Source organism: Chiloscyllium punctatum, chromosome 18 (genome assembly GCF_047496795.1).
Source record: "Chiloscyllium punctatum isolate Juve2018m chromosome 18, sChiPun1.3, whole genome shotgun sequence".
Classification (NCBI taxonomy): Eukaryota; Metazoa; Chordata; class Chondrichthyes; order Orectolobiformes; family Hemiscylliidae; genus Chiloscyllium; species Chiloscyllium punctatum.
Genome location: NC_092756.1, coordinates 89,823,376 through 89,851,004, shown reverse-complemented (window position 1 = coordinate 89,851,004; position 27,629 = coordinate 89,823,376). Strand labels below are relative to the sequence as shown.

The 27,629-nt window shown below is 45.6% G+C and overlaps 1 protein-coding gene across 2 annotated transcripts in view; it reads right to left on the bottom strand.

Moving 5' to 3' along the window:
• trpm4a (transient receptor potential cation channel, subfamily M, member 4a) overlaps positions 1-24,600 on the bottom strand; it is a 96,223-nt gene extending 71,623 nt beyond the window's left edge. For both annotated transcript variants that reach the window (XM_072588700.1, XM_072588701.1), the window contains exons 1-3: positions 24,398-24,600; positions 5,017-5,084; positions 2,014-2,191 (exon numbers count right to left, since the gene is read on the bottom strand). In XM_072588700.1, coding sequence (XP_072444801.1) covers positions 2,014-2,191; positions 5,017-5,084; positions 24,398-24,424 — 273 coding nt within the window. In that variant the 5' untranslated portion in view covers positions 24,425-24,600. The remainder of the gene's footprint in view (positions 1-2,013; positions 2,192-5,016; positions 5,085-24,397) is intronic.
• Positions 24,601-27,629: the final 3,029 nt, after the last annotated feature.

Genomic DNA, 27,629 nt, shown 5'->3' with positions numbered 1-27,629 from the left:
TCAGAAACAAAAACAGAAGTTGCTGGAAAAGCTCGGCAGGTCGGGCAGCATCTGTGGAGAGAAATCGGAGTTAGCATTTCAGGTCCGGGGAGAACTGAGTTGTAAGGAAAAGTGGCGAAAGTGAGGACTGCAGATGCTGGAAATGCACAGCAGGTCTGATTAGATGAGATTCCCTACAGTGTGGAAACAGGCCCTTCAGCCCAACAAGTCCATACCGACCCTCCGAAGAGTAACCCACCCAGACCCATTCCCCTCCTTCCTACTAATGCACCTAACACTGTGGGCAATTTAGCATGGCCAGTTCACCCTGACCTGCACATCCTTGGACTGTGGGAGAAAACTGGAGCTCCCGGACGAAACCCACGCAGACACGGGGAGAATGTGCAAACTCCACACAGACAGTCACCTGAGGCTGGAATCGAACCCAGGTCGCTGGCGTTGTGAGGCAGTCACTGAGTCACCATGCCAACCCTTCAGGCAGGAGCCCTTCATCAGGAAATGTTGATTTTCCTGCACTTCAGATGCTACCTGACCTGCTATGCTTTTCCAGCACCACTCTAATCATGACTCTAAGGAAGAGTGACCCGCCCCGAAACGTTAACTCTGATTCTTCTGACACATTTCATCCTTATGTCCCCATTTTACCTCATTATCCAAATGACCATTTTGAAACAGTGTGATTCTCTCTTTTCCCTCTAAGCTTGCACATTCTTTCTTTTTAACTAATCGTTCAACATTGACTGGAATGTTTTGATTGAACCTGCCTCCACCACACCTCCAGGCAGAGGGTACCTGATTAAATTACTCGCCATGTGAGAAAGGTTTCTCTCACGCGGTGTTTAATTCTTTTCCGAATGGTTTGCACCCCCGTTTCCAATCCTTGTCCAAGCAAGAACAGCTTCTCCCTATCTACTCCATCCAGATCTCTCATGATTTTGCAAACAAATCTCTTCTTGGCCCTCTCTTATCCAAGGGGAACATTCCCACCTTATCCGGTCTTGTTTCTTATCTGAAGGTTCTCATTCCAGGAATCATCCTCATAAGCAATTAGCCTGAAGGATTGGAAGTTTCTGCCTGGCGAAGAGTGCCTGACCATTGCACTTGTCATAACAAGTGACCCTTGCTGCAGTCAGAAGGTCATGGGTTCAAATCTCACACTGGAGGGTTTAGGGAATGAAATTTAAGTTGAGATCCCAGTGCGGTTCTAAGGGAGTACTGCACTATTCAAGGTTTTTCTTTCAAATTATTCTTTCACAGGATGTGGGTGTCAAGGAAAGGTTAGTAATTTTTACCCACCCCCCTGTTGCTCTTAAAAGGAATGGCTTACCAGACCATTTTAGAGTCGTTAGTCTGGAGTAACATCTAGAGAGTCAAAAAGTGTGGTGCTGGAAAAACACAGCTGGTCAGGCAGCATCCGAGGAGCAGGAGAGTCAACATTCCTGATATGCCTGAAACATCGACTCTTCTGCTCCTCGGATGCTGCCTGACCAGCTGTGTTTTTCCAGCACCACACTTTTTGACTCTGATCTCCAGCATCTGCAGTCCTCCCTTTCTCCTGGAGTGACCTCTAATCCAGATTAGGGAAGGATAGCAGACTTGCCTCCCTCGATGGCCTGAGTCAATCAGATGGTTTTTGTTTGGTAACAGTGATGATAGGGCATGGTCCCTCTTACTAAAAGCATCTCTCAGCTCCTGATTGTGTTGGTGTGGTTGGGTTTGAACTCTTACCTCTAGGGGAATTAGCCCAGGATACCTGTCCAGTGACATCACCAACCCCAGCATCTTTCAGATGGAAACTGAGGCCCTATTGCAGCTAGACATTAAAGATCAAGCAGAGCTATTTGGAAGGAGAGCTGGGAATTCCTGCTGGGGGTGGATAGCTCTTTCAACGAGGACAAGACGGGCTGAACGGTCTCCTTCTGTACTACCATTTGACCGATGATTCGGGGCCACCTTCACTGAGAGGTGCACTGCTGGGTTCACCAGTGGATGTGAAGGCCCACTCGCTCCTACCTTGCCTTGCCTCCTGCCTTTCCTGAAAAACTCCACGTCTCCAAACGCATCGGTCGGCTCCTCCGTCGTGTGATCAACCGCATTCCACCTGCTGACCACAGCAGCCCCAAAGTTGTCCTCCATTGCCACCTGGTTGTGGCAAGTCTTGGGATAGCCACATTGGCAGAGCTGGTGTTTGCTAAAGAGAGTGAGGGATATTAGTCAAACTGATCAACTGAGAGACAAAGAGGAACTTTGAGTTTCCTACACTCCTCAAATTCTGGCTTCTCATCCCGTTCTAATTTCCTTCATCCCTTCTTCTCGCTAAAGATTCTTCTCGCTAAACCTCTCCACCTCCCTCCCTCCTCCTTAAGAAATTTCTTAAAATCTATCTCTTTAACAATAAGGTTAATACTTGGGGCAGAAGCAGACTATTTGACCTTTCAAGAGTAGAGTGGTGCTGGAAAAGCACAGCAGGTCAGGCAGCATCTGAGGAGCAGGAGAGTCGACATTTCAAGCAAAGGCCCTTCATCAGGATTCCTGATGAAGGGCTTTTGCCCGAAACGTCGATGTTCCTGCTCCTTGGATGCTGCCTGACCTGCTGTGCTTGTCCAGCACCACTCTAATCTTGACTCTAATCTCCAGCATCTGCAGTACCCACCTCTTGACCCTTCAAGCCTGCTCTTCCATTCAATAAGATCACATATGATCTGACTGTGGCCTCAACTCTACTTCCGTTTCTCTCCCCATAACCCTTGACTCCTTTCTCAATCTAAAATCTGTCCAACTCAGCTTTGTATATAGTCAGTGACCCAACCCAACTGCATTGGGGAAGAAGATCCCACTGACTAATGATCTTCTGAGGTAAAGACATTCTCCTCACCCAAGTGTCAAATGTAAGACCCCAAATGGTGTCCCTTCGTCCTAGACTCCCTCCACAAATGGAAACATCATCTCAGCATTCATCTTGTCAAGTCCCGCAGAATCTCATCCATTTAAACTCCATTAGGTACAGCCTCAACTGTTCCTCATAAGCTAACCCCTGCATCCCAGAATTCCTACAATGGGGGAAGCAGGCCATTTGGCCCATCGATTCCATACTGACCCTCCAAAGAGCTTCCCACTACCCCCTTATCCTATCCCTGCATTTCCCATGGCTGACCCACCTAGCCTGCACATCTCTGTGACACTATTGGACAATTTAGCATGGCCATTCCACCTGACCTGCATGTCCTTGGACTGTGGGATGAAGCTGGAGGACACTCACACCAACACAGGGAGAACGTGCAAACTTCACAGACAGTCACCCGAGGGTGGAATTGAACCCAGGACCCCAGAGCTGTGAGGCAGCAGTGCTAACCACTGAGCCACCATGTTACCCAGTCAAGTGTGCCTTCTCTGAGCTGTTTCAAATTCAATTACGTCATCTCATAAAAGAGGAATTTCTTCAGGCAGAAGGTGGTGAATCTGTGGAACTCATTACCACAGAGGGCTGTGGAGGTCAAGTCATTGTCTGCATTTAAGACAGAGAAGTTCTTGATTAGTAAGAAGATCAAAGGCTACAGGGAGAAGGCAGGAGAATGGGGTTTGAGAAACATATCAGCCATGATTGAATGGTGGAGCAGAAGGATGGGCCAAATGGGCTAATTCTGCTCCAGTATCTTACAGAGACGAAACCAAACATAATACTCCAGACACAGGCCTGTACAGTTGCACCAAAACCTCCCTATTTTTATACGTGATTCTCCTTGTAATAAAGGCTACTATTCCATTTGCATTGTTCAACACTTACTGCACTTGCAAACCAAATTTTTGTGATCCATGCACCACCTGTTCCTTTTGTGGCTGAGTGTCAGATTTTGACAGATTAATTTTCATTAGATTGCCTATAGTGTGGAAACTGGCCCTTCGGCCCAACCAGTCCACACCAACCCTCCGAAGAGTAACCCACCCAGACCCAACTCTGTGCAACTCTCTGGGAAGACTTACTGTGTTTAAAACATTGTGTAAATACAAGTTGCTATGGTCGCACATTGTTGGAGAACCTTTTCACTAAACTCAGAGCGATTATTCTTTCTCTTTTTCTGTATCCAACAATACATTTCTATCTATGTATCCCAGACTCTCTTTCTATTCCCAAGTATTATATTACTCATGGCCTGAGTATCACCTGGTTTCCTGTAATTAACCTCCCTACTTCTGTCTTATCGATTCTCTTCATAATTTGATATGTTTCTGTCAGATCCTCCCCCCACTCCCCACCCCCACTCCCCTCATTCTTCTAAATTGCAATGAGTATAGTCCCAGTCCACTCAATGTCTCCTCATAAACCAACCCCCTCAACTCTGGAATCAACCAACTGAACCTCCTCTGCACCCCCTCCAGTGCCAGTACATCCTTTCTCAAGTAAGGAGACCAAAACTGTACACAGTGCTCCAGGCTGTGGCCACACCAGCATCCAACACAGCTACAGCATTAGCTCCATATTTTAAAACTCCATCCAGCTAGCAATGAAGGACAATATGCAAGGTTTGTGAAGGTTTGTAGCCCAGGTTGAGGTTTAGGGTGTAGGTTCGCTCGCTGAACTGTCATGAAACGTCTGGATATCAAACCTACAGCTCAGCGAGCAAACCTACACCCTGAAGGACACTATTCCATTTACTTTCCTAATTACCTGTTGTACCTGCAAACCAACTTCCTGTGATTCATGCACAAGGACACCCAGGACCCCCTCTGCACAGCGGCGTGCTGCAATGTTCTTATCTTTGCAAACAAAGTGCAGACAACCAGCTAAAGAAAGATCAAATCCATTAATGTTTCAAATTCACCATCAAAAATACAGCATCATCGACTGCGGCCACAGACATATTTTCAAAATCTGCTCAATGCAACAGTTTCTAACTCTTCATGAGTGCTGGATCAGAGCAGAACACAACAAATTGTCATTTGTCAGGTGGGGCCCGGTCGTAGCCCATCAATCCTTTTAGATTATCCTTTCTTCTATGTACCCTATTCATCCTTTACCTTTGGGCAGTTGTATCCTCGAGGAAGGTGGAACAGATTTTCTTCTTGATCACCTTGGGGATCCAACTCTGTTGAACAGAAATACACCAATATTCACTGGGTTAGTCCCATACAATGAACAGGTACTGTGATGAGACTGGCAGTCAATGTAGTTACAACTGGGATGAGAGAGCGATCTTTTGATAAGGGGCTGATTAAGTTGAATCCATATCCTTTGGAGTTTAGAATAGTGATAAAGTTTATTAGATGTCCTGCTACTAGAGCTGAAGGGCCTCCTTGATTCACTGGTAGTGAATGATGCTGTTACTACGCCCACAGTGGCGAAATGATCAAATCTCTATCACTGCATTGACATAAGTCATAGAATCCCAACAGTGTGGAAGGAAGCTGTTTAGCCCATGCTGATCCCCCAAAGAGCATCCCATCAGATCCACTCCCCTATCCTTGTAACCCTGCATTACCCATGGCTAATTCACCTAACCTGCACATCTTTGGGTTGTGGGAGGAAACCGGAGCAAACCCACATAGACACGGGGAGAACGTGTAAACTCCACACAGTCACCCGAGGTGGGAATCGAATCCCAGTCCCTGGCACTGTGAGGCCACCACTAAGTCACCATGCCACGCCCAACCAGTAATTTCTATTCCTTCTCTTTCAGCCTGGAGATGTTCCAGATGCTGAAATTACTGGATTGTCTGTGCCCCTTGAATGCTGGTTCGAATTTGGTAAAGTCTGAATAGTTGATGAGAATCGATTTTCAAATGAATATTGATTCTTGATCATCACAGTATTGTCCAAAGGGAAATCTTGCTGATTTCTTTGTCTCATTTGAGGAATACATTCAGGGGATCCAACATCAATGACCAAAGGACTGATAACCACAAAATTAAGATAATTAGTAAAGATGAAAAGTAAAAATGTCACTTAGGCAACAGGTTGTTAAGATTTAAGATTGCATTGTCTGTCTTTATTGGTCAGTGCATGGAGTGAAGAGCTAGGAGGTCATGTTGTGACTCTACAGGACATTGGTTAGATCATTTTTGGAACACTGCATTCAATTCTGATCTCCCTGCTACAGGAAAGTTGTTGTTAAACTAGGAAGAGTTCAGAAAAGATTTACAAAGATTTTGCCAGAGATTGGAGGGTTTCAACTACAGGGAGAGGCTGAATAGGCTGGGACTATTTCCCCTGGAGTGTCGGAGGCTCAGGGGTGACCTTATAAAGGTTTATAAAATCATGAGGGGCATGGATACGGTAAATAGACAAGGTCTTTTCCCTGGGATAGGGGAGTCCAAAACAAGAGGACATTGGTTTAAGGTGAGAGAGGAAAGATTTAAAAGGAACCTAAGGGCAACTTTTTCACTTGGAGGGTGGTACGTGTATGGAATGAGCTGCCAGAGGAAGTGGTGGAGGCTGGTACAATTACAGCATTTAAAAGGCATCTGGATGGGTATATGAATAGGAAGGATGCAGAGGGATATGGGCCAAGTGCTGGCAAATGGGATTAGATTAATTTGGGATATCTGGTTGGCAGAGACAGGCTGGACTGAAGGGTCTGTTTCCATGTTGTACATCTCTTTGACTCTCTGACAGACACGGGGAGAACGTGTAAACTCCACACAGTCACCCGAGGTGGGAATCGAATCCCAGTCCCTGGCGCTGTGAGGCCACCACTAAGACACCATGCCACGCCCAACCAGTAATTTCAGAAAGCACTTTCAACAGTGATACATAGAGAGCAAAATATACAGGAGCATGGGGAATGAGTGGGGGTAATGGTAATAATGTATTGCCCTTTGAAAGATCTGTCGCAGACCTGTTGGGCCAAAGGACATGCTGTAATGCTGTACTATTCTTTCATTCTCAGGAGAGTCGATCTCATCAAGACATACAAGACTCTGAAGGGGATGGACAGAGTCAACGCTGAGAAACATTTCCCCCATGTCTTAGGGATCTAGAACACGGGACACAGTTCTAGGACTGAGATGGGAGGGGGGGGTGATGTTTCTTCACACTGAGGGTTGTGAATCTTTTGAATTCTCTATCTCAAAGGGTTGAGGATACTCCACCATCGGAAATATTGAAGGTTGGGTGAGATGGAATTTTTTTTGAGATCGATCTCAGCAACCCATGGATAGGGGGAATAGTTGGCCTGAACACCTAAAATCATCCATGATCATAATGAATGGCAGAGCAGGCTCCATGTCCAAAATGACCTACTGTGCCACCATTCCTTATCAAATAATTCTTATTATTTCCTAATATTAACAATCCATAAGGCACAACACAAATTATGATGAAATGATGACACAGTGATATTGTTACCTCTTTCGTATTAAGTTCAAAGTTCAAACCCCTCACCTCAGCAGCGGGCAGAATTTATACTCAATTTTATAAATCTGGAATTAATATCTCACCCTATAATGATTGTTGGGAAACTATCGTTAATTGTTCTGAAAGAACATCTGGTTCACTAATGTCCTTTAAGGAATGAAGTCTTACCTGGTCTGGTCTACATGTGACTCCAGACCCACGGCAATGAGATTGACTCTTAACTTGCCTCTGAAATGATTAGATTCCCTACAGTGTGGAAACAGGCCCTTCGGCCCAACAAGTCCACACTGACCCTCTGAAGAGCAACTGACCCAGACCTATTCCCCTCTGACTAATGCACCTAACATTACAGGCAATTTAGCATGGCCAATTCACCTGACCTGCACATCTTTGGATTGTGAGAGGAAACCCACGCAGACATGGGGAGAATATACAAACTTCACGCAGTCACCTGAGGCTGGGATCGAACCCGGGTCCCTGGGCACTGTGAGGCTGCAGTGCTAACCACTGAGCCACCATGCCATACTTAACTGGCCCTAAAAACGCAACCTGCTGTCTGGGGAAGAGAAGACCATAGGAGAGAGAAATTTCTATTCATCTCTGTCTTAAAAGGGAGACCTCTTATTTTTACACTGTGTCTCCTAGTCACCCCCACAAGAGGAAACAGCTCTATGGTAACCATCGAATCTAAAATACTCAGAATCTTCTATCTTTCAATAAGATCATTTCTCATTCTTGTAATCTACATTGGATAAAGTCACAACCTACAACGAACAGTGCAGCACAGGAACAGGCCCTTCGGCCCACCAAGACTGCGCCAACACATGATGCCTTTCTAAAATAAAAACCTTTTGCCTCTATGTTGCCCATGTCCCTCTATTCCCTCCCCATTCGTATATCTATCAAGATGCCTCTGAAATGTTGCTATTGTGTCTGCCTCAACCACCTCCCTCTGGCAGTGCATTCCAAACACTTACCATCCTCTGTGTAAAATACTTGACTCTCACATCTCCTTTAAACCTATTCCCTCTGACCTTAAATCTATGTCCCCTAATAATAGACATTTCTACCTAAGTAAAAGACTCCAACTATCCATTCTATCTGTGTCTGTCTTAATTTTGTAAACTTCTGTCAAGTCACCCCTCATTCTTTGATGTCCAAGTGAAAATAATCCAAGTCTATCTCTTCTCATAGCTAATAACCCTCCAAGCAACATCCTGGTAAACCATTTGATTTAGATTACTTACAGAGTGGAAACAGGCCCTTCGGCCCAACAAGTCCACACTGGCACTCCAAAGATCAACCCACCCAGGCCCATTCCCCTAACGCTATGGGCAATTTAACACGGCCAATTCCCCTAACCTGCACATTTCTTGGACAATGGGAGGAAACCAGAGCACCCGGAGGAAACCCATGCAGACATGGGGAGAACATACAAACTCCACACAGACAGTTGCCTGAGGAGGGATTTGAACCCAGGGCTCTGGCGCTGTGAGGCAGCAGTGCTAACCACTGTGCCAACATTTCTGTCTCCTCTGTAAGGCCTTAACAGCCTACTGGTAGTATGGTGACCAGAACTGCACACAATATTCCAAACGTGGCCTAACTAAAGTTCTATATGGCTGCAACATAACTTGCCAATTTTTCTATTCAATGCCATGACCCAATCATGCCCATCTGCCTTTGTGACCACCTTATCCACTTGTGTTCGGGCGTTCATGGACTCTAGACCTGAGTGTCTAGGTCCCTCTGTATGTTAATGCCACTAAGGGTTCTTCCATTTTCTGTATACTTCCCTCCTACATCCCATCTTTTAAAATGGGTCACCGCGCATTTGTCTGGATTAAACTCCATCTGCCATTTCTTCACCCAAGTCTCCAGCCCATCTATATCCTACTCAATCCCCGGCAATCATCCTCACTACCTGAAGCTCCCTCAACTTTTGTGTCGTCAGCAAACTTACTAATCAATCCACCTACATTGTCCTGCAAATCATTTACACATATTACAAACAACAGGGGGTGTCTAGCAGTGATCACTACAGAACATAATTGGTCACAGGTCAGAAAAATGCCCTTGACCGCTCTGTATTCTATGATTAAGGCTGTTCTGTATCCGTCTCACCAGCTAACTATGGATCCCATGTGACTTCACCTTTTGTAGCAGCCTACCATGAGGGACCTTGCCAAAGGCCTGCTAAAGTCCATATAGACAACATCCACCACACTGCCCACATCAATCATCTTTGTCACTTCCTCAAAAAGCTCCATCAGGTTTGAGAGACACAACCTTCCCCACACAAAAGCAATAATCACTAGTAAGTCCACATTTTCCCAAATCTGAGTTAGTCCTACCCCCAAGAATATTCTCCAGTAGTTTTCCTGTGAATGATGTAAGGCTCGCCAGTATGCGATTTCCTGGATTATCTCTGTTGCCCTTCTTGAATAAAGGAACAACATTGGAGATACTCCAGTCCTCTCCTGTAACTAAAGAAGACACAAAGATTTCATACACAGTGGTTCTGTTCGCCGAGCTGGGAATTTGTGTCACAGACGTTTCGTCCCCTGTCTAAGTGACATCCTCAGTGCTTGGGAGACTCCTGTGAAGCGCTTCTGTGATTTTTCCTCCGGCATTTATAGTGGTTTAAATCTGCCACTTCCGGTTGTCAGTTCCAGCTGTCCGCTGCAGTGGTCGGTATATTGGGTCCAGGTCAATGTGCTTATTGATTGAATCTGTGGATGAGTGCCATGCCTCTAGGAATTCCCATGCTTAAATTCCCTCCTTTACCCAAGAGGAGAGCTGTTCTCCCAGCTCTTGCTGTTATGCGTATATGAAATGTTTTAGGATTTTCATTAAGCCTGTTTGCCAAAGGCATTTCACAGCATTGTGTTTGACTCTTAACTGCCCTCTGGGCAATTAGGGATGGGTAATAAATGTTGGCCTAGCTAGAGACGCCCACATCGCTGATACCTTGCTTGAGTTTTTTCCTACTATCTGTATATTCTTTAAGGGCTGTGTTATGCATATGCCTCCTTTTCCTTTTTGACTGAGCTCTCAATTTCTCTTGTCATCCAAGTTTCTTGAATCCTTATCCTTCATTTTCACAGGAACACGCTTGTTCTGAACTGTAATTAACTCGCCTTTCAAAGATCCTCACATACCCTCAACCTGAATTGAATTTAATTTGAATTTATTGTCACATGTACTGAGGCACAGTAAAAAGCTTTGTCTTGTGAGCAATACAGGCAGATCACAGAGTTAAGTAGAATAGATAGTAAATAATAGGTAAATAGCAGCAAAAACAAAAACACAGGTACAGGCAAATGTTAAGAGTTTATACTGGATTAGTGGTGCTGGAAGAGCACAGCAGTTCAGGCAGCATCAGGAAGGGCTTTTGCCCGAAACGTCGATTTTCGCTGCTCGTTGGATGCTGCCTGAACTGCTGTGCTCTTCCAGCACCACTAATCCAGTATTTGGTTTTCAGCATCTGCAGTTATTGTTTTTACCTAAATGTTAAGAGTTTGTCAGTCCATTCAGTATTCTAACAACAGTAGGGTAGAAACTGTTGCAAAACTGACTGGTGCGTGTGTTCAGGCTTCTGTACTTCTCCTCCATGGTAGAGGTTGTAGAAAAACATTGTTAGGGTGGGATGGACCTTTGAGAATGCTGGCGGCCTTTCCTTGACAGCGGGCCTGGTAGATGGATTCTATAGATGGGAGGTTGGGAGCTTTTGCCAGTCTTAATTTCCCACTTCCTGCCTATTTTTATGGTAGCTAGCCTTTTCCCCATTTTAGTACTTTCACCCAAGAACTACTCTTATCCTTATCTATAAGTAACTTAAAACATAAAGAATTAGGGTCACTATTCCCAAAATGCTCCCTCACTGAAACTTTGATTGCCTGTCTGTGCTCAGTCTGCGATACAAGGTCTAATTTGGCCCCTTCCTTAGTTGGACTATTATCATATTGTCTCAAAAAACCATCTTGGACATACCTAATAAATCCACCAACCCCCCCAACCCCCCACCCCCAACCCAAGGTCCCTAGCATTAAGTGAGTCCCAGGTAATGTCGGGGAAGTTAAAATCACCCACCACAACTACCCTGTTGTTTTTTTGTTTTTTCATAATCTGCCCACACATATGTTCTTCAATCTTCCATTGGCTGTTGGGAGGTCTGTTGAACAATACCATTAAAAGTGATTGCACCTTTCCTAGTCCTGAACTGTACCTATAGGGCCTCGCTGGATGAGCCCTCCAACGTGTCCTCCCTCAGTGAAGCTGCGATATTCAACCTGTTCACCCTTTCTTCAGAAGACAAGCTCTTCATCCCTGGAATGAGTCAAGTGAATCTTCTCTGAACTCCTTGTAACAGGGAACAATGGACAATCATGGTCACTCCTTCCTTGTATAAAGGAATGATGGACAATCATATTCAATTCTCATTCAGAAAAGCTCTTTCATTCACTCTTCACTATACCTATTGACACCAGTGTGTCCGTCAACCAGTTGAATGGCCCGTGCCCAAGGCAACTGTTAAAAATTTACTCATGGGACATGGGCACTTCTGGTGGGGCCAGCATTTATTGCCCATCCCTAATTGCCCAGCCGGCAGCTAAGAGTCAACCACATTGCTGGGTCTGGAGTCATATGTCGGCCAGACCAGGTAAGGATGGCAGATTTCCTTCCCTCAAGGGTATTAGTGAAGCAGATGGACTTTTCCTATCGATAATGGTTTCACAGCCATTATTAGACTCTTGACTCCAGGTTCTTTATTGAAGTCAAATTCCCACCATCTGCCATGGTGAGATTTGGACCCGGGTCCCCAGAACTTTAAGCTGAGTTTCTGGGTTAATAGGCGAGTGATAATACCCCCAAGGTCATTTGCCTTCCCCATCCTACTCATGCTTTGAAGAAGGGAATGATGCTCATTGCATTCATGAGTGCATCTTCTCTGGGAGATGTGTTCTGCAAATTAATCGATCACCAGTGTTCATTTCATTATGTCTTAAACCCTGTATGTTTATCCCCTGCTTGGCACAAGTCATGAATCTCCCAACTTCTCCTCCCTGTGGTATCTGCCCTTTCTTGTGTGTGACCTTCTATAAGCTCAGTTAATTAGCAGTACCTGTGACAACGTGCTCAGATTTTGAAAAGTTACATCATGGAATTGCACAAACTTGGCTTCCCCTTAAACATTTCTTACATCAACCTGCCCCCGGTAGCAACTTTCACATTTCTTGGTAAAACCATTTAGTCTGAATTCTTCACCTGAGCAGAAGTCTTATATTCATGAGTCCTAGTCTTTAAGTCACAGTGGAAACATTTTCTCAAAGTCTACCCAGTTGGGATCTTCTGTCATTTTAAAGAACTCAATCAAGCCCCACTCTCAGCAATCACTTTTCTGACAATTATAACTGTTCAGATCGGTTATTATTCTTGAAAATTGTTCATGAGCTTTGGGCAGTGCTTCAATTAGCTTCTTTTCATTTCTGGAGATCAGAACCAAGCACAGATTCCATGGTATCTTCTTGAAGAAAATAAAAACGGACAAGTACCTGGGAAAGTGAAATAAATCCGAAAGGATATGAAGTAAGGACCAGGAAATGGGACTCAATTACAAAACCCTCTCAGAGAGCAAACACAGCTGCAATGGGCCAAATGGCCTCAAACTGCTATCAAATGTTCTTGGATAAAAAGCTTGTACAATTTGCACATCTAAAATGCATCCTCTTGAAGAGAAATCCCTTCAGAATAAGGGGATTAGTCTTTCGATCCACAATTTAAAACAAAATAAGAGTAAATTGTCTCCAGCCAACCTCCAAAGTTTGCTGATGATTAACACTTAGGCACTAAATCCTTTCACTGCAGCCCTCTCCAAATGCCTTTATCCTTTTGAGGTGACTAATGATTGCAATAAGGTACAATGCAGCCCACGCGTGGCAATGTACACACTTATGGCAAACTTGCCCAAACACATAACAGAGTTGTGGAGAAAATCTATCTCCGGACCAATGTTACTGAGGATGGGACAGATATGGTCCAAAACTTTGAACTGTACAAAACATTGTCCAACTTGGTCAAAGTTTATGATTGATTTAGAGCAGGGTGGGGCATAATGTGTAAAAACACAAATTGCCATCACCAATGCTTTAACTCCAATATAGTTGATCAAACAGGGACTCTGTACTGTGACACTGCAGGAGATAGCTATCTGAATTCATGCAGTTCAGTATGGTCCACCCACCGATCATGTACATGGGCAACTCATAGGGTGTGCTGCCCTTATGTACCTCGCTGAATCAACAGGAACTCTGAAAATAAGCATACAGTGAGAAACTCTTATCCTCATGGACCAGAATAAACCCTGTCAGTTTAAAATGGAAGTCTCATCCAGTTACTCAGAGAATCCTAACTCTGCTGAACAGCCAGCACCTCTGTCCATTTACACAGAGAAATCCTATCCTGCTGAATAATTTGAAATCTTGTTCAGTTACAGAGAGAATCCTCACCTTGCTGAATAAATTGTAATTCCAGATTGTTGTTGAACACAGGAAAGCGTATTGTCACAGCTTTTCACCTTGCACTCTTCAGGATAGATGCAAGAATACTCAAAGGGAGCAGCAATTCATGCAGCGTGAGAAAAGTCTGCTGATTGGTTGGATGGTCAACTCAATTCTGATTGGGCAAAAGTGAGGACTGCAGATGCTGGAAACCAGAGTTTAGATCAGAGTGGTGCTGGAAAAGCACAGCAGGTCAGGCAGCATCCGAGAGCAGGATGATCAACGTTACGGGAAAAAGCCCTTCATCAGGAATAGAGGCAGGAAGCCTCCAGGGTGGAGAGATAAATGGGGGGTGGGGGTGGAGGCTGGGGGCTGGGGAGAAGGTAGCAAAGAGTACAATAGGTGAATGGGAGTGGGGGTGGAGGGGATAGGTCAGAGAGGAGGTTGGAGTGGATAGGTGGGAAGGGAGATTGGCAGGTAGGACAGGTCATGGGGACGGTGCTGAGCTGGAAGGTTGGAACTGGGTAAGGTGGGGGGAGGGGAAGTGAGGAAACTGGTGAAGTCCACATTGATGCCCTGGGGTTGAAGTGTTCTGAGGCGGAAGATGAGGCGTTCTTCCTCCAGGCGTTGGGTGGTGCAGAAGCAGCGGTGGAGGAGGCCCAGGACCTCCATGTCCTCGGCAGAGTGGGAGGGGGAGTTGAAATGATGGGCCACGGGGCGGTGTGGTTGATTGGTGTGGGTGTACCTCAATTCTGATTGGTCAAGGGTTCCCTGTGGATAACACACCAGGGAGCTGTTGTTGTCCAAGCTCCTGCTTAATTCAAACTGTCGTGTTTCTTGGACATGTTCTTTTTTCTTATGGGGACAGGCCCTGCAGCTGAATGACTATAGCTTCCAGCAAGACACTGATGAGAGTTGATTCAATTAATAAATAGGCCAAATAAAGCTAGTCCCATTGATGGTGAACTTTAAACTATCATCCATTGATGTGGAAACCCATCAGCTTCACTAACATCTTTTAGGGAAGGAAATCTGCCATCAATGAGATTGATTCTTAACTAACTGCTGAAATGCTAAGGTACTTAGGTCAAGGGAGGCTGGTACAATTGCAACATTTAAGAGACATTTGGATGGGTATATGAATAGGAGGGGTTTGGAGGGGTATGGGCCGGGTGCTGGCAGGTGGGACTAGATTGGGTTGGGATATCTGATCAGCATGGACGGGTTGGACCGAAGGGTCTGTTTCCGTGCTGTACAACTCTATGACTCTATGACAATTATCATAGACAACAAATGCTAGTCTTGCCAGCTATACCTATACCTGGGCGTAAGCTGTACCCAGAGACTTGATCACTGGCACTGTCTATGGCTGGGAGAAGTTTTTCCGGTCTCTAGACACCACCCTCATACAGTTTTTTTCCTTTGTTTCATGTGTTTGATAATGGAAGTTAAACAATGTTTAAGAAAATAGTTCATGATTCATGTCTAAGATATATCCTAGTGAGGAAGAGGGATCCTAGGAAGGGTATAAACTAACCAAAGAAGTTAACAATTGTACAAAAGTTAAAACATTCAATGTGGAAAAGATTAGTGGGAAGCCAAAGGACTGGGAAAGTTTTAAAAACTAACAAAGGTGACCAAAACAAAAAAAAGATCATAAACCTTGAGGATAAATTAACACGTAATTTTGAAAGGATTGTAATAACTCTATTGTATACATGAAAAGGGAGAGAGAGAGAGACCAAAGCGAACATAGGTCCTGGGAGCTTGAGGCTGGGGAAATAATGATAGGGGACCAGGAAATGGTAAAGGAACCCAGTTGCCTTATAAATACTCCAGCTGCAAGAGCAGGTCAGAGGGAAGGAATACTGCAGCAAGTGACTCACCCCCTGACTCCACAAAGTCCGTCAGGCTTGGGCTGATAAATAACAAGTAATATTTGTGCTGCACAGGTGCCACTCAATGAACATGAGAGAACCCAACCATGTCCCTTTGACGTTCAATGGCATTCCCATCACTGAATCCCAAACTACCAACATCCTGGGGATTATCATTGACCAGAAACTCAACTGGACTCACCACATAAATAAGTGACTACAAGAGTAGGTCAGAGACTCGAATTATTACAGTGAGTAACTCACCTCCTGACTCCCCATATTGTGTCCACCATCTAAAAGGCACAAGTCAGGAGTGCGATGGAATACTCCCCACTTGCCTGGATGGGTGCAGCTCCAACAACACACAAGGAGCAGCTTGATTGGCACCACATCCACAAACATCCACCACTGATCCACAGCAGCAGCAGTGTGTACCTTCTACACGATGCCGTACAGTAACTCACCAAGAATCTTAAGGTAGCACCTTCCAAATCCACCTCCATGTCTGTCTAGAAGATCTAGGGCAGCAGTTACATGGGAACACCACCCATGCAAGTTCTCCTCCAAGCCACTCACCACCACGACTTGGTTATATATCCCCACTCGTTCACTGTCGCTGGGTTAAAATCCTGGAACTCCTTCCCTAAGGGCATTGTGGGCCAACCTACAGCACATGGACTGCACCTCAACACCAATTTCTCAAGGGTATCGATGGAATCAGAGAATCCCGACAGTGTGGATTCTTGGAGTTGAGGGGGTTGGCCCATCGAGTGCACACCGATCCTCCCAAGACCATCCCACATAATCCCTATAATGCTGCATTTCCCATTGCTAATCCACCTAGCCTGCTCATCCCTTCACACTTGGGTAATTTAACACGGCCAATCCCCCGAACCTACATATCTTCATTGTGGAGGAAACTGGAGCACCAGGAGGGAACCCACATGGACACAGGGAGAATATGTGAACTGCACACAGACAGTCGCCCAAGGCTAGAATAGAACCCAGATCCCTAGCGCTGTGAGGCAGCAGCGCTAACCACTGAGCCACTGTTCCGAGAGACGGGGAAAAATGCTGACCCAGCCAGCGATGCCAACCACCCACTAGTGAATTTTTAAAATGTTGAATAAATACTTTGCATCAGTGCTGTGGCCACAGTTATTTACAAAATATGTTGTTAATGATTCAGATGAGGAAAGTGAATGTATTATTGCCAAGTTCATGGGTGGCACAAAAATAGGTGAGAAGCCAAGTGATCAGGATGGCGCCAAAGAGTCTGCAGAGGGCTACAGACCCAACTGAGTGGGCAACAAGCTGGCAGATGGAGTATAATGTGGCAAAATGTGAGTTTAACGAAAGAATAAAGGAGCCAAATATTATTTAAATGGGGAATGAAAAACTGCTGCAGACAGGGATTTAGGAATCATTGTACATAATTACGGAATAGGAGAAAGTGAGGACTGCAGATGCTGGAGATCAGAGCTGAAAATGTGTTGCTGGAAAAGCTCAGCAGGTCAGGCAGCATCCAAGGAGCAGGAGAATCGACGTTTCGGGCATAAGCCCTTCTTCAGGAATATTTAATTACGGAATGTCAATCTCCACGGTTCAGCAGGTAATAGGGAAGGCACATGGAATGTTGGCCTCTCTCTCAAAGGGAGGGTCATTCAAAAATAAGGAAGTCTTGCTAAAACTGTGCAATGCACGAGTTGTGGTCACCTGATCTAAGGAAATGGAGGTAATCCAGAGAAGTTTGATTCTGGGGTTGGAAAGGTTGCCTCATTGGAGTTTAGAAGCATGAGAGGCAGCCTTATTGAAACATAAAGATTTTAGTGGGTTTGACAGGATAGATGCTGACAGATTGTTTCCCATTTGTGGGATGTCTAGGACCAAGGGGTATTCTCTCAGAATAAGAAGATGGGGAGGAATTTCTTCTTCCAGACATAGTGAAGCTGTGGGATTCTTTACCACAGAGAGGTGTCAAGGCAGGCTCATTAAGTCTATTCAAGGCTGAGATAGAGGCAGGCCGAGGATTTTTCAGATTAGTCTTAATTCCAATGGCAGAGCAGTCAAAGGCACTGAATGGTCTACTTCCATTCCTTTGTGTTATGGTTTAATGGACACTTCCTGTCAATCCTGTCCCAACAGGTAAACCCACACATTCCCGGGAAATCGCATCTGCTTCCCTTCCAATGCTTCTATACCTTTTTTGGTAACAGTCTAAGGGTGCAGAGGAGGTTCTCTAGGTTGATTCCGGAGTTGAGGAGGTTGGCTCTTGAGTAGGCTGGGATTATGCTCATTGGAATTTAGAAGAATGAAGGGGGAGGATCTTATAGAAACATATCAAATTATGAAGGGAATAAATAAGATCGACGTAGAGAGGAAGTTTCCACTGGCAGGTGAAACCAGGACAAGAGGGCCTAGCCTCACAATCGGGGGGATCAGATTTAGGACTGAATTGAGAAGGAACTTCTTCACCCAGAGGGTTGTGAAGCTGTGGAATTCCCTGCCCAATGAAGCAGTTGACACTACTTCAGTCAATGTTTTTAAAGCTATGATAGTATTTTTTTGAACAGTAAAGGAATTAAGGGTTACATTGAGCAGGTGGGAAAGTGGAGCTGAGGCCACAAAATGATCAGCCATGATCTTACTGAATGGTGGAGCAGGCTCGATGGGCCGGATGGCCTACTCCTGCTCCCAGTTCTTACTTCTTTTTATATAGAATCCCTACAATGTGGAAACAGGAGATTTGGCCCAACACGTCCACACCAACCCACCAAAGAGTATCCCACCCAGATCTATTCCCCTACCCTACTCTACATTTACCCTGGACTAACCCACCTATGTTACACATCCCTGTACACTATAGGGCAATTTAGCATGGCCAATCCACCCTAGCCTGCACATCGTTGGACTGCGGGATGAAACCAGTGCACCTGGAAAAAACCCGCACAGACACAGGGAGAATGAATAAGCTCCACACAGACAGTCGCCCGAGGCTAGAACTGAACCCAGGTCCCTGGCCCAGTGAGATAGTAGAGCTAACCACTGAGCCACCATGACATATTCTTATTATGCTCTTATCAATAAGGTATAAGCTACTGAGGATTGAGGTGAGGAGGAATTTTTTCACTCAGAGAATTGTGAACCTGTGGAATTCTCTCCCACAGGAAGCTGTTGGGGCCAGTTTGTTAGATATATTCAAGAGGGAGCTGGATATGGTCCCTGTGGCTAAAGGGATCAAGGGGTCTGGGAAGAAAGGGGGAGTGGGATACTGACATTGCATGATCAGGAATGATCATACTGAATGGTGGTGCAGGCTCGAAGGACCGAATGGCCTACTCCTGCACCTATTTTCTATGCTTCGATAATATTGCAACCAGAACAGTATACAATATTGTAATTGTGGTCTTTCCAACATTGGATAGACATTTAGAATAGCCTCCCAACTTCCAAAATCTATTCTTCTCGGAATAAAACCGAATGTCTTGTTTCCTTTATCTTTCGCACGGCCTTGCTAACCAGGAGTTAGAGATTCACAGCGATTGTTATCTTTATTTTGTGAGATCTTGATGTTAAATGGTCTGTTCCACTTGTAGATGAAGAGGATGTAGTGATTGTAACGAGGTCAGCTAGCTGAACCTCATAAAATATGAGTTTGCTGATTGGGGCTGTTAATCTGGTCCAATCAGGGAGCCCCGGCTGACAGATATAAACAGGAGTATCTACATTAGAGCCCGGGTACCTCTGGAAAAGGAGCATGCGTTGGCCACCAACACCCTGGAGTTGTTCAGGGAGAGGTGGGCGCCGCAGGGAGTGGAGTGCATTATGTCTCCCTCCAACTCTATTTTGATTTAGTCCCTACCCTCCCCTTCACTGTTTTGATCACACAGCATTGCCCTTTGGTTTGAAGGGCAGTGCTTGTCACTGGCCACTCGGGTGTTTTTCATATCTTCCTGGTGGTGGAAATTGAATAAAGATTCGTGCACTTTGTGTCTTTCACTGTGTCTCACACCTGCACACACACACACCATGGGTGCTGGGGAAAAAAATGGCGGTAGTGTGGGGGAAAAAGAAGAAAAAAAATAAAAAAATAAAAAGCTTCAAGTAGTGTGGGGGTTAAAAAAAAACAAAAAAAAATGGAGAGAAGGGCACTAAAAAAAAAGCTTCAATACGTTAGAGCCCGGGAAAAAAAGAAAAAAAAAACAGGAGTATCTACATTAGAGCCCGGGTGTCTCTGGAAAAGGAGCATGCGTTGGCCACCAACACCCTGGAGTTGTTCAGGGAGAGGTGGGCGCCGCAGGGAGTGGAGTGCAATATTTCTCCCTCCAACTCTATTTTGATTTAATCCCTACCCTCCCCTTCACTGTTTGATCACACAGCATTGCCCTTTGATGTGAAGGGCAGTGCTTGTCACTGGCCACTCGGGGTGGTTTCCTATCTTTCTGGTGGTGGAAATTGAATAAAGATTCGTGCACCTTGTGCCTTTCACTGTGTCTCACACAATTGCACACACACACACCATGGGTGCTGGGGAAAAAATACGCACTTCGGCGGTATGGGGGTAAAAGAAGAAAAAAATATTTTAAAAAATAAACAGGAGTATGAGGTTCAGGCAGCGGGACGTGGAGGGGTTCGTTATGGCCAATTGCCTGCCCTTCTTCTGTGGTTATGTGTGTGCTCGGGTGTCTCTGGAGAAGGAGCACACGGTGTCTACTAACTCGCTCGAGCCGTTCAGGGAACGGGGCGTATTATTTCCCCCCTCCAAGTCTGTTTTGATTTAATCCCTGCCCTTCCCTTCACTGTTTGATCACGCAGCATTGGCCTCTGAGAAGGGCACGGTTTGTCTCTGGCCACTCGGATCTTTCCTTTCTTCCTGGTGGTGGAATATAAATAAAAATTTCCACATTTGTTGTTGTTCACTGCGTCCGACACCTACACACACACACACACACACACACACACACCTACACACACACACACCTACACACACATACACACACACACCTATACACACACACACACCTACACACACACACACACACACCTACACACACACACCTATACACACACACACCTATACACACACTCACACACCTATACACACACACACCTACACACACACACACACACACCTATACACACACACACACCTATACACACACACACACCTACACACACCTATACACACACACCTACACACACACACACATCTACATACACACACCTACACACACACACACCTACACACACACACACACACACACCTACACACACATGACATGGGTGCTGGGGAAAATATAAGCACTACTGCTGTTCGGTGGTAGTGTGGGGAGAAAAAAATAAAAAAAAACCAGGAGATTTGAAAACAAAACAACAGGAGTGTCAGAGATGCTAACGCCCTGATAGCTATGTTGTGGAAGTGCTGGTGTTGGGTTGGGATGGACAGGGTCAGAGGTCACATGACAGCAGTTATAGTCCAACAAGTTTATTTGAAATCACAAGCTTTCAGAGCGCTTCTCCTTTGTCAGGTGACCGAAGGAGCAGCGCTCCAAAAGCTTGTGATTTCAAACAAACCTGTTGGACTATAACTTGTGTGACATCTGACTCTGAATGAGTTAATCTCAGTCTCGGTCTCTCTCTCGGTCTCAGTTTCTCTCTCTATCAGTCTCGGTCTCTCTCTCTCGCTTGGTCTCTCTTTAACACAAAGGCAGTGTTAAAGACAAGAACTGTTCATGTGTAAATACAGGGTGACTTGGTGACAGGTACTGTTGTCTGCAGAGTTATGTCAGAGGGGAAGTTCCCCAGCACCCCCAGACAAAAATCCCAATGCTAACCCACTGCAGACAGATCTGCATCTTTGAGTTACAACACTGCAAGATGGGCTGCCATATCTTGTTTCTCTTTAGTCCCTATTTTGCATTTTGACACATACTTGTAACTACTTATCTATTTCAATGTCCACAGCCATTTTCTTATTTTGCATTTTGATTTTACGATATAAATTGAAACCATTTCGTGGAGTGTGACTATTTGTCTTACTTGAATTGCCATCGCAATTCGTTTTTTTAATAACCCAATTATTCTTCCATTCTTTCTATCTATCCATCCAGTAACAGATTCACAGCATATACTATTGAAGGTAGGGACTCTTTGTGGTGCATGGTAATGTCAGTGCCTCTGTACCTAGGAGGCCTAAGTTCAAGAACTACCTGCTCCTGAGGTGTGTGGTAACATCTTCAAACAAGCTGGCTAGAAAATATCTACCGTCTGGGCTCCACACACTTATTGTGATTTTTTTTTAAAATGTTGCTAAAATATTTTCTACACATCAGTCAGATTCCTCACTTTGTCAAGAAACCATTATTATGGCCAAGTCATTGACTGCATTAAAGACAGAGATAGATGGGTTCTTGATTCATAAGGAGATCAAACATTAGGTGGAAAACACAGGAAATGAGGTTGAGAAACATGTCAGCCTTGATCGAAAGGCAGAATAGACTAGAATGGCCTAATTCTGCTTCTATATCTTATGGTCTTATATCGTCACCAATAAGTAGCTTTTTAACCTTGTCTCCAGAGAATGGCAATTTTCTGGCCGCCTCTAGGGTCCTTCACTGTGGACTGTCCTACACAGAAGCTTTCTCTCACCTGGGATTAGTCATGAGTCTTTGGTTCCTTATCAGGTCACACCCCTTGGACTCACTGGCTCAATGAGTGTGTGAATCCATTCATCACTTGTTTGCCATTCAGGCTAGTATTTGGCCTTCCAAAATGTTGAGTCAATGAACAAAACAGAAAGGTTTATGTTTAACCTAAAACTCCTTTCCTCTCTGAAAGGAACATGAGAAGCTCTGTTTTAAAGGAGTGCTCCACAGTGACACTTTTCCCTTTAAAGGCGGTGGGGTGGGAGGGTGGGTCAGCCACAATCATTGTCTTGAGCACTGACCTCTTCTTTTATTAATAAGGTGTCACAGAATCTTTCAGGAGTACTTGACCGGGGTAAAGAGCATCTTAGTTTCATGTCTATCTCAAACAACACCTCTGGCAAGCCAGCACGCCCTCAGTGCTGCACTGGGAACCTCAGTGGGGAGATCAGGCTCATATCTCCAAAGTGGGAGTTGAACTCACAACCTTCGGGCTTTGAAAAACGCATATTTCCCTCGGAGTCACAGCCATCAGAGTGGGGCTGGGGAATGAGAATGGCAATAGGGAAGTCTGTGCTCAGAGGTAGGCAGGAGCACCCTCCACAGCTTCACTCTACAATAAGGGGAAACGTCTTCTGACCTATACATTCCTGCTGACCTTAACTTCCTGCCGTCTACTTAGAGACAGCTGTTTGCATCTAATACCAGAAAGGGAATTCAAGTAGGCCCTGGTTTAATGCATCTGGTTCAGGAATGTGCCCTGACTAAAGTTGGTGTGTGAACTGAGCATGCCCAGGGCTGTATGCCATTTTGAAGCACTCAGCGATTGCGGGGAGCTGATGGCCTGGTGGCTTTATCACTGTGCTATTTAATCCAGAGGAGCTGGGGACCTGGGTTCAATCCCACCATGGCAGATAATAGAATTTGAATTCAATATGAAGAAAAATCTGTAATTAAGAGTCTAATGAAATGATTGTCATAAAAATCCATCTAGTTCACTAATGCCCGTTAGGGGAGGAAATCGGCTGTCCTTACCTGGTCTGACCTACATGTGGCTCCAGACCAACAGCAATGCGGTTGACTCTTAATGCCCTCTGGGCAATTAGGATGACCAGTGAAACACACCCACACCCCCCAATGCGTTAAAAAAAGGACAGGCTTTATGTCCCAGTCCGTCAGGTCGGGGCTCATAGCTGTACCTTTGGAAGAATACTCTGAGAAGGCAGGGGATGGTGACTGAATAGTCCATGTACTTAGTCGCCTGGACAAGACGCAGTTGTGGGGTCCACAACAACAACACTGCATCAACTCAAAGGACATATCACAGAACGGGTTCAGGCATGGGATTCCTGCACTGTGCCAGCCTCCCAGTGCGCTACTGCCGCGGTGTTAATATACCCTCAAGGGACTGTGCCTCAAACTGCTGTCCATCTCTACCCACCGCAAGACAGGATGTGATGTACAACCAGGTGAGAACCCCCCATCCACGAGCAGTCTTCCAGGTTAGACATGTCTAAACTTCCGCCTAGTTACCACTTTCTGCATAACTCTCATCTTCAAATAAGCCCACAACACTGTGTTTTGTTTGCCTTGTGTTGCGTTTGGTATGGTTGTGTTCAACCAAAGAACACAACAGGTCCTACCTGTGCAGGGATGAGATATTCTGCATGGTTGATCTGTTAAATACAGAATAGGGCCTGCGAGACCTCAAGGATAGAGTTTGTAAGTCAGCATTTAAATGATGTTCCACTCTGGGATCAGTTTAAAACCTACTCTGCATTTTACACCGACAACAATGGAAGAATATAACACCAGAAACTTTCCACAGGGAAAATTCCTTGAGGGAAAAGCAGGATTAAATAGGGATAGAGATCTTTTCTAAAGAGTTGCGATGGAAATGGAGTAATTGTCGGATTTGAGTGCTGACATTTCTCTGCCTGCTGGTTTCAAGCTCAGTCATTCCTGAGCAAGTTGAAACAAACTCCACGGTTTACAGAGAGACTCTTATTTGTATGTTAGCCGTACCTGATCATTCTCCAGTGTGCTGTCCATGGGTTCAAGGAGACTGCTCAATGATCTCTTAGTCTGAGGCTTTCTTGAAGAGGGACTGGTCGGTTGTCGCTCACTGACAGAGGTGGCAGTGATTAGTTTGTGTCTGAGTGTAATCACGGCTGAGAGAAGCCAGCACTAGCCACACCTGAGCTGTGTTCCAACCTGTCTGACCGTGAGTAACAAATGTACATTTCTGCAAGAGCTGTTCGGCAAACAAGACTGAAATGTGATAAGAGGCCACAGGCGGGAGGTAACTGGCAGAAGAATGCGAAGCGTCAAGAGCAATAAATATTACGCGGTGAATTTAATCAAACTCAATATTTATCATGCCCAATGTCAAAATGGAACCTTAATCTCATTGCAGGAGAGCACCTCCGGAAGTATGACTCGGCCTTTCTGAATCTGATTTTTTTTTCTCCCAGCTTTTACGGCAGTGCCCAAAGACACTACAAGTGGTGGGAAATTCAACCCGTGGTCTTTGTGTGGATGGCTATCTCATGTTTTGTCATTACTGAGGATGCTAGGTGGCGTGGTGGCTCAGTGGTTAGCACTGCTGTCTCACAGTGCCAGGGACCTAGGTTCAATTCCTACCTTGGGTGACTGTCTGTATGGAGTTTGTACATTCTCCCCATGTATGCGTGGGTGTGCTCTGGTTTCCTCCTACAGTCCAAAGATGCGTAGGTTAGGTGGATTGGCCGTGGTAAAAGCCCCTTGCAGTGTTATGGGGCTGGGGTGTATTCAGGTGGGATGTTTGTCAGTGTGGGCATGATGGACTGAATGGCCTCCTTCTGCCCTGTAGGGATTCTCTGAGGGCACCAGGTTTTCAGTTCTGTCACTTCCAACCATCTACAGAACATTTATTTATTTCCCTCCTTTTCTGTAGCGATTCCCATTCCAAATCTTTGACCGGGTGAGTCTGTGTCTAGGAAGCTAGGAGTTCCAATCTGCTTGGTAGGGCACTGGGGACAGATTGAATTGGTAGCCTTTGCATGATAATTGGACCAACACTTGCATTTTGTGGATTTGGTGATGTGTAATGCGGTGGACTTGATTAGGGAGCTGAAGGTGAAGGAACCCCTAGGGATCAATGATCATAACATGACAGAATTCACCCTGCAGTTTGAGAGCAAGAAGCTGGAATCAGATGTAACGGTATTACCGCTGAGTAAAGGTGACTACAAAGACATGAGGGAGGAGCTGGGCAGAGTTGATTGGAAGGGGAGCCATACAGGGAAGACAGCGGAGCAGAATAGCAATAGTTTCTGGAGGTAAATTGAGAGGCACAGCAGAAACTCATCCCAAAGAAGAAGGAACAGACTAAGGGGAGGATGAGGCAAACATGGCTGACAAGGGAAGTCAGGGACAGCATAAAAGCGAAAGGAAAAGCATACAATGTGGTGAAGCCAGAGGATTGGGAAGCCTTTAAAACCCAGCAGAGAATAACTGACAAAGCAATAATTAGGCAGAAAATGAAATATGAGGGAAAGCCAACTAGTAATATAAAACTAGATTACAAGAGCTTTTTCTGGATATCTAAAAGGGAAGAGAAAGGCAAGAGTGGACATTGGACTGCTAGAAGATGAGGCTGGAGGAGTAGTAATGGGGAATAAAGAACTGGTGGAGGAACCGAACAGGGCACTTTGCATCAGTTCCAACAGAGGCTAACACCCAGCAACATGTCAGATCGGCAAGAGAGTCAGGGTGCAAAGGTCAGTGGAGTGGCCATCGCTAAGGAGAAGGTACTAGGGAAGCTGAAAGGTGTGAAGGTGGATAAATCACCCAGACCAGATGGACTACACTCCGGGTTCTGTTGGAGGTAGGTGAGGAGATTGTACAGGCAATAGTGGTGATCTTTCAGGTATCACTGGAGTCAGGGAGGGTCCCGGAAAATTCCCAATCAAAATCGCAGCTGAGTAGAGCTTTTCAGCAGAGCTTTCGTCCTCTCTTCCAGCTTCTCTTTCTTTTCTTTCTTCTCCTTTCTTTGTTTCTCAATTTTTTCTCTTCCTCCCCTTTGAACCCTTTAGCCTTTCAAGCTGACGGGTGGAGGTGGTGATGGCAGCAGCTGCGAGACGTGGATGGTCAGCCACGAAGCTGCAGGTGGTGCCTTCATTGATATCCAGGGCAATACCAGAGTGGCTCTCTGCAGCTTAAGGTGGCAACGGAGCGTGGCAATAGCCAGTACCCTGTGTGGGCTCCGATGGGCGAGAGCAGCCATCGCTCATGAAGCAGTGGTCACAGCTGAAGCCTTGCGAGCGGCGGTGAGGCTTGGCGTCCCCGCTGAAGTTCTGCAGTGGCGGTCAGTGGTAAAGGCAACTGGCGAACACAGGCAGGTCATAGCCCAGTGTGGGAAATCATGCCCAGTGTGAGAAATCATGCCCAGCACGGGAAATCATGCCCAGTGTGGGAAATCATGTCCAGCGTGGGAAATCATGTCCAGCGCGGGAAATCATGCACAGCGCAGGAAATCATGTCCAGCACGGGAAATCATGTCCAGCGCGGGAAATCATGCACAGCATGGGAAATCATGCCCAGCGTGGGAAATCATGTCCAGCGTGGGAAATCATGTCCAGCGCGGGAAATCATGTCCAGCGTGGGAAATCATGCCCAGTGTGGGAAATCATGCACAGCGTGGGAAATCATGCACAGCGTGGGAAATCATGTCCAGCGTGGGAAATCATGCCCAGTGTGGGAAATCATGTCCAGCACGGGAAATCATGCACAGCGTGGGAAATCATGCACAGCGTGGGAAATCATGTCCAGCGTGGGAAATCATGCCCAGTGTGGGAAATCATGCACAGCGTGGGAAATCATGCACAGCATGGGAAATCATGTCCAGCGTGGGAAATCATGCCCAGTGTGGGAAATCATGCCCAGTGTGGGAAATCATGTCCAGCACGGGAAATCATGCACAGCGTGGGAAATCATGCCCAGTGTGGGAAATCAAGTCCAGCACGGGAAATCATGCACAGCGTGGGAAATCATGCCCAGTGTGGGAAATCATGTCCAGCACGGGAAATCATGCACAGCGTGGGAAATCATGCACAGCATGGGAAATCATGTCCAGCGCGGGAAATCATGTCCAGCGCAGGAAATCATGCCCAGTGTGGGAAATCATGTCCAGAGCGGGAAATCATGTCCAGCGTGGGAAATCATGCCCAGCGTGGGAAATCATGTCCAGCGTGGGAAATCATGCACAGCGTGGGAA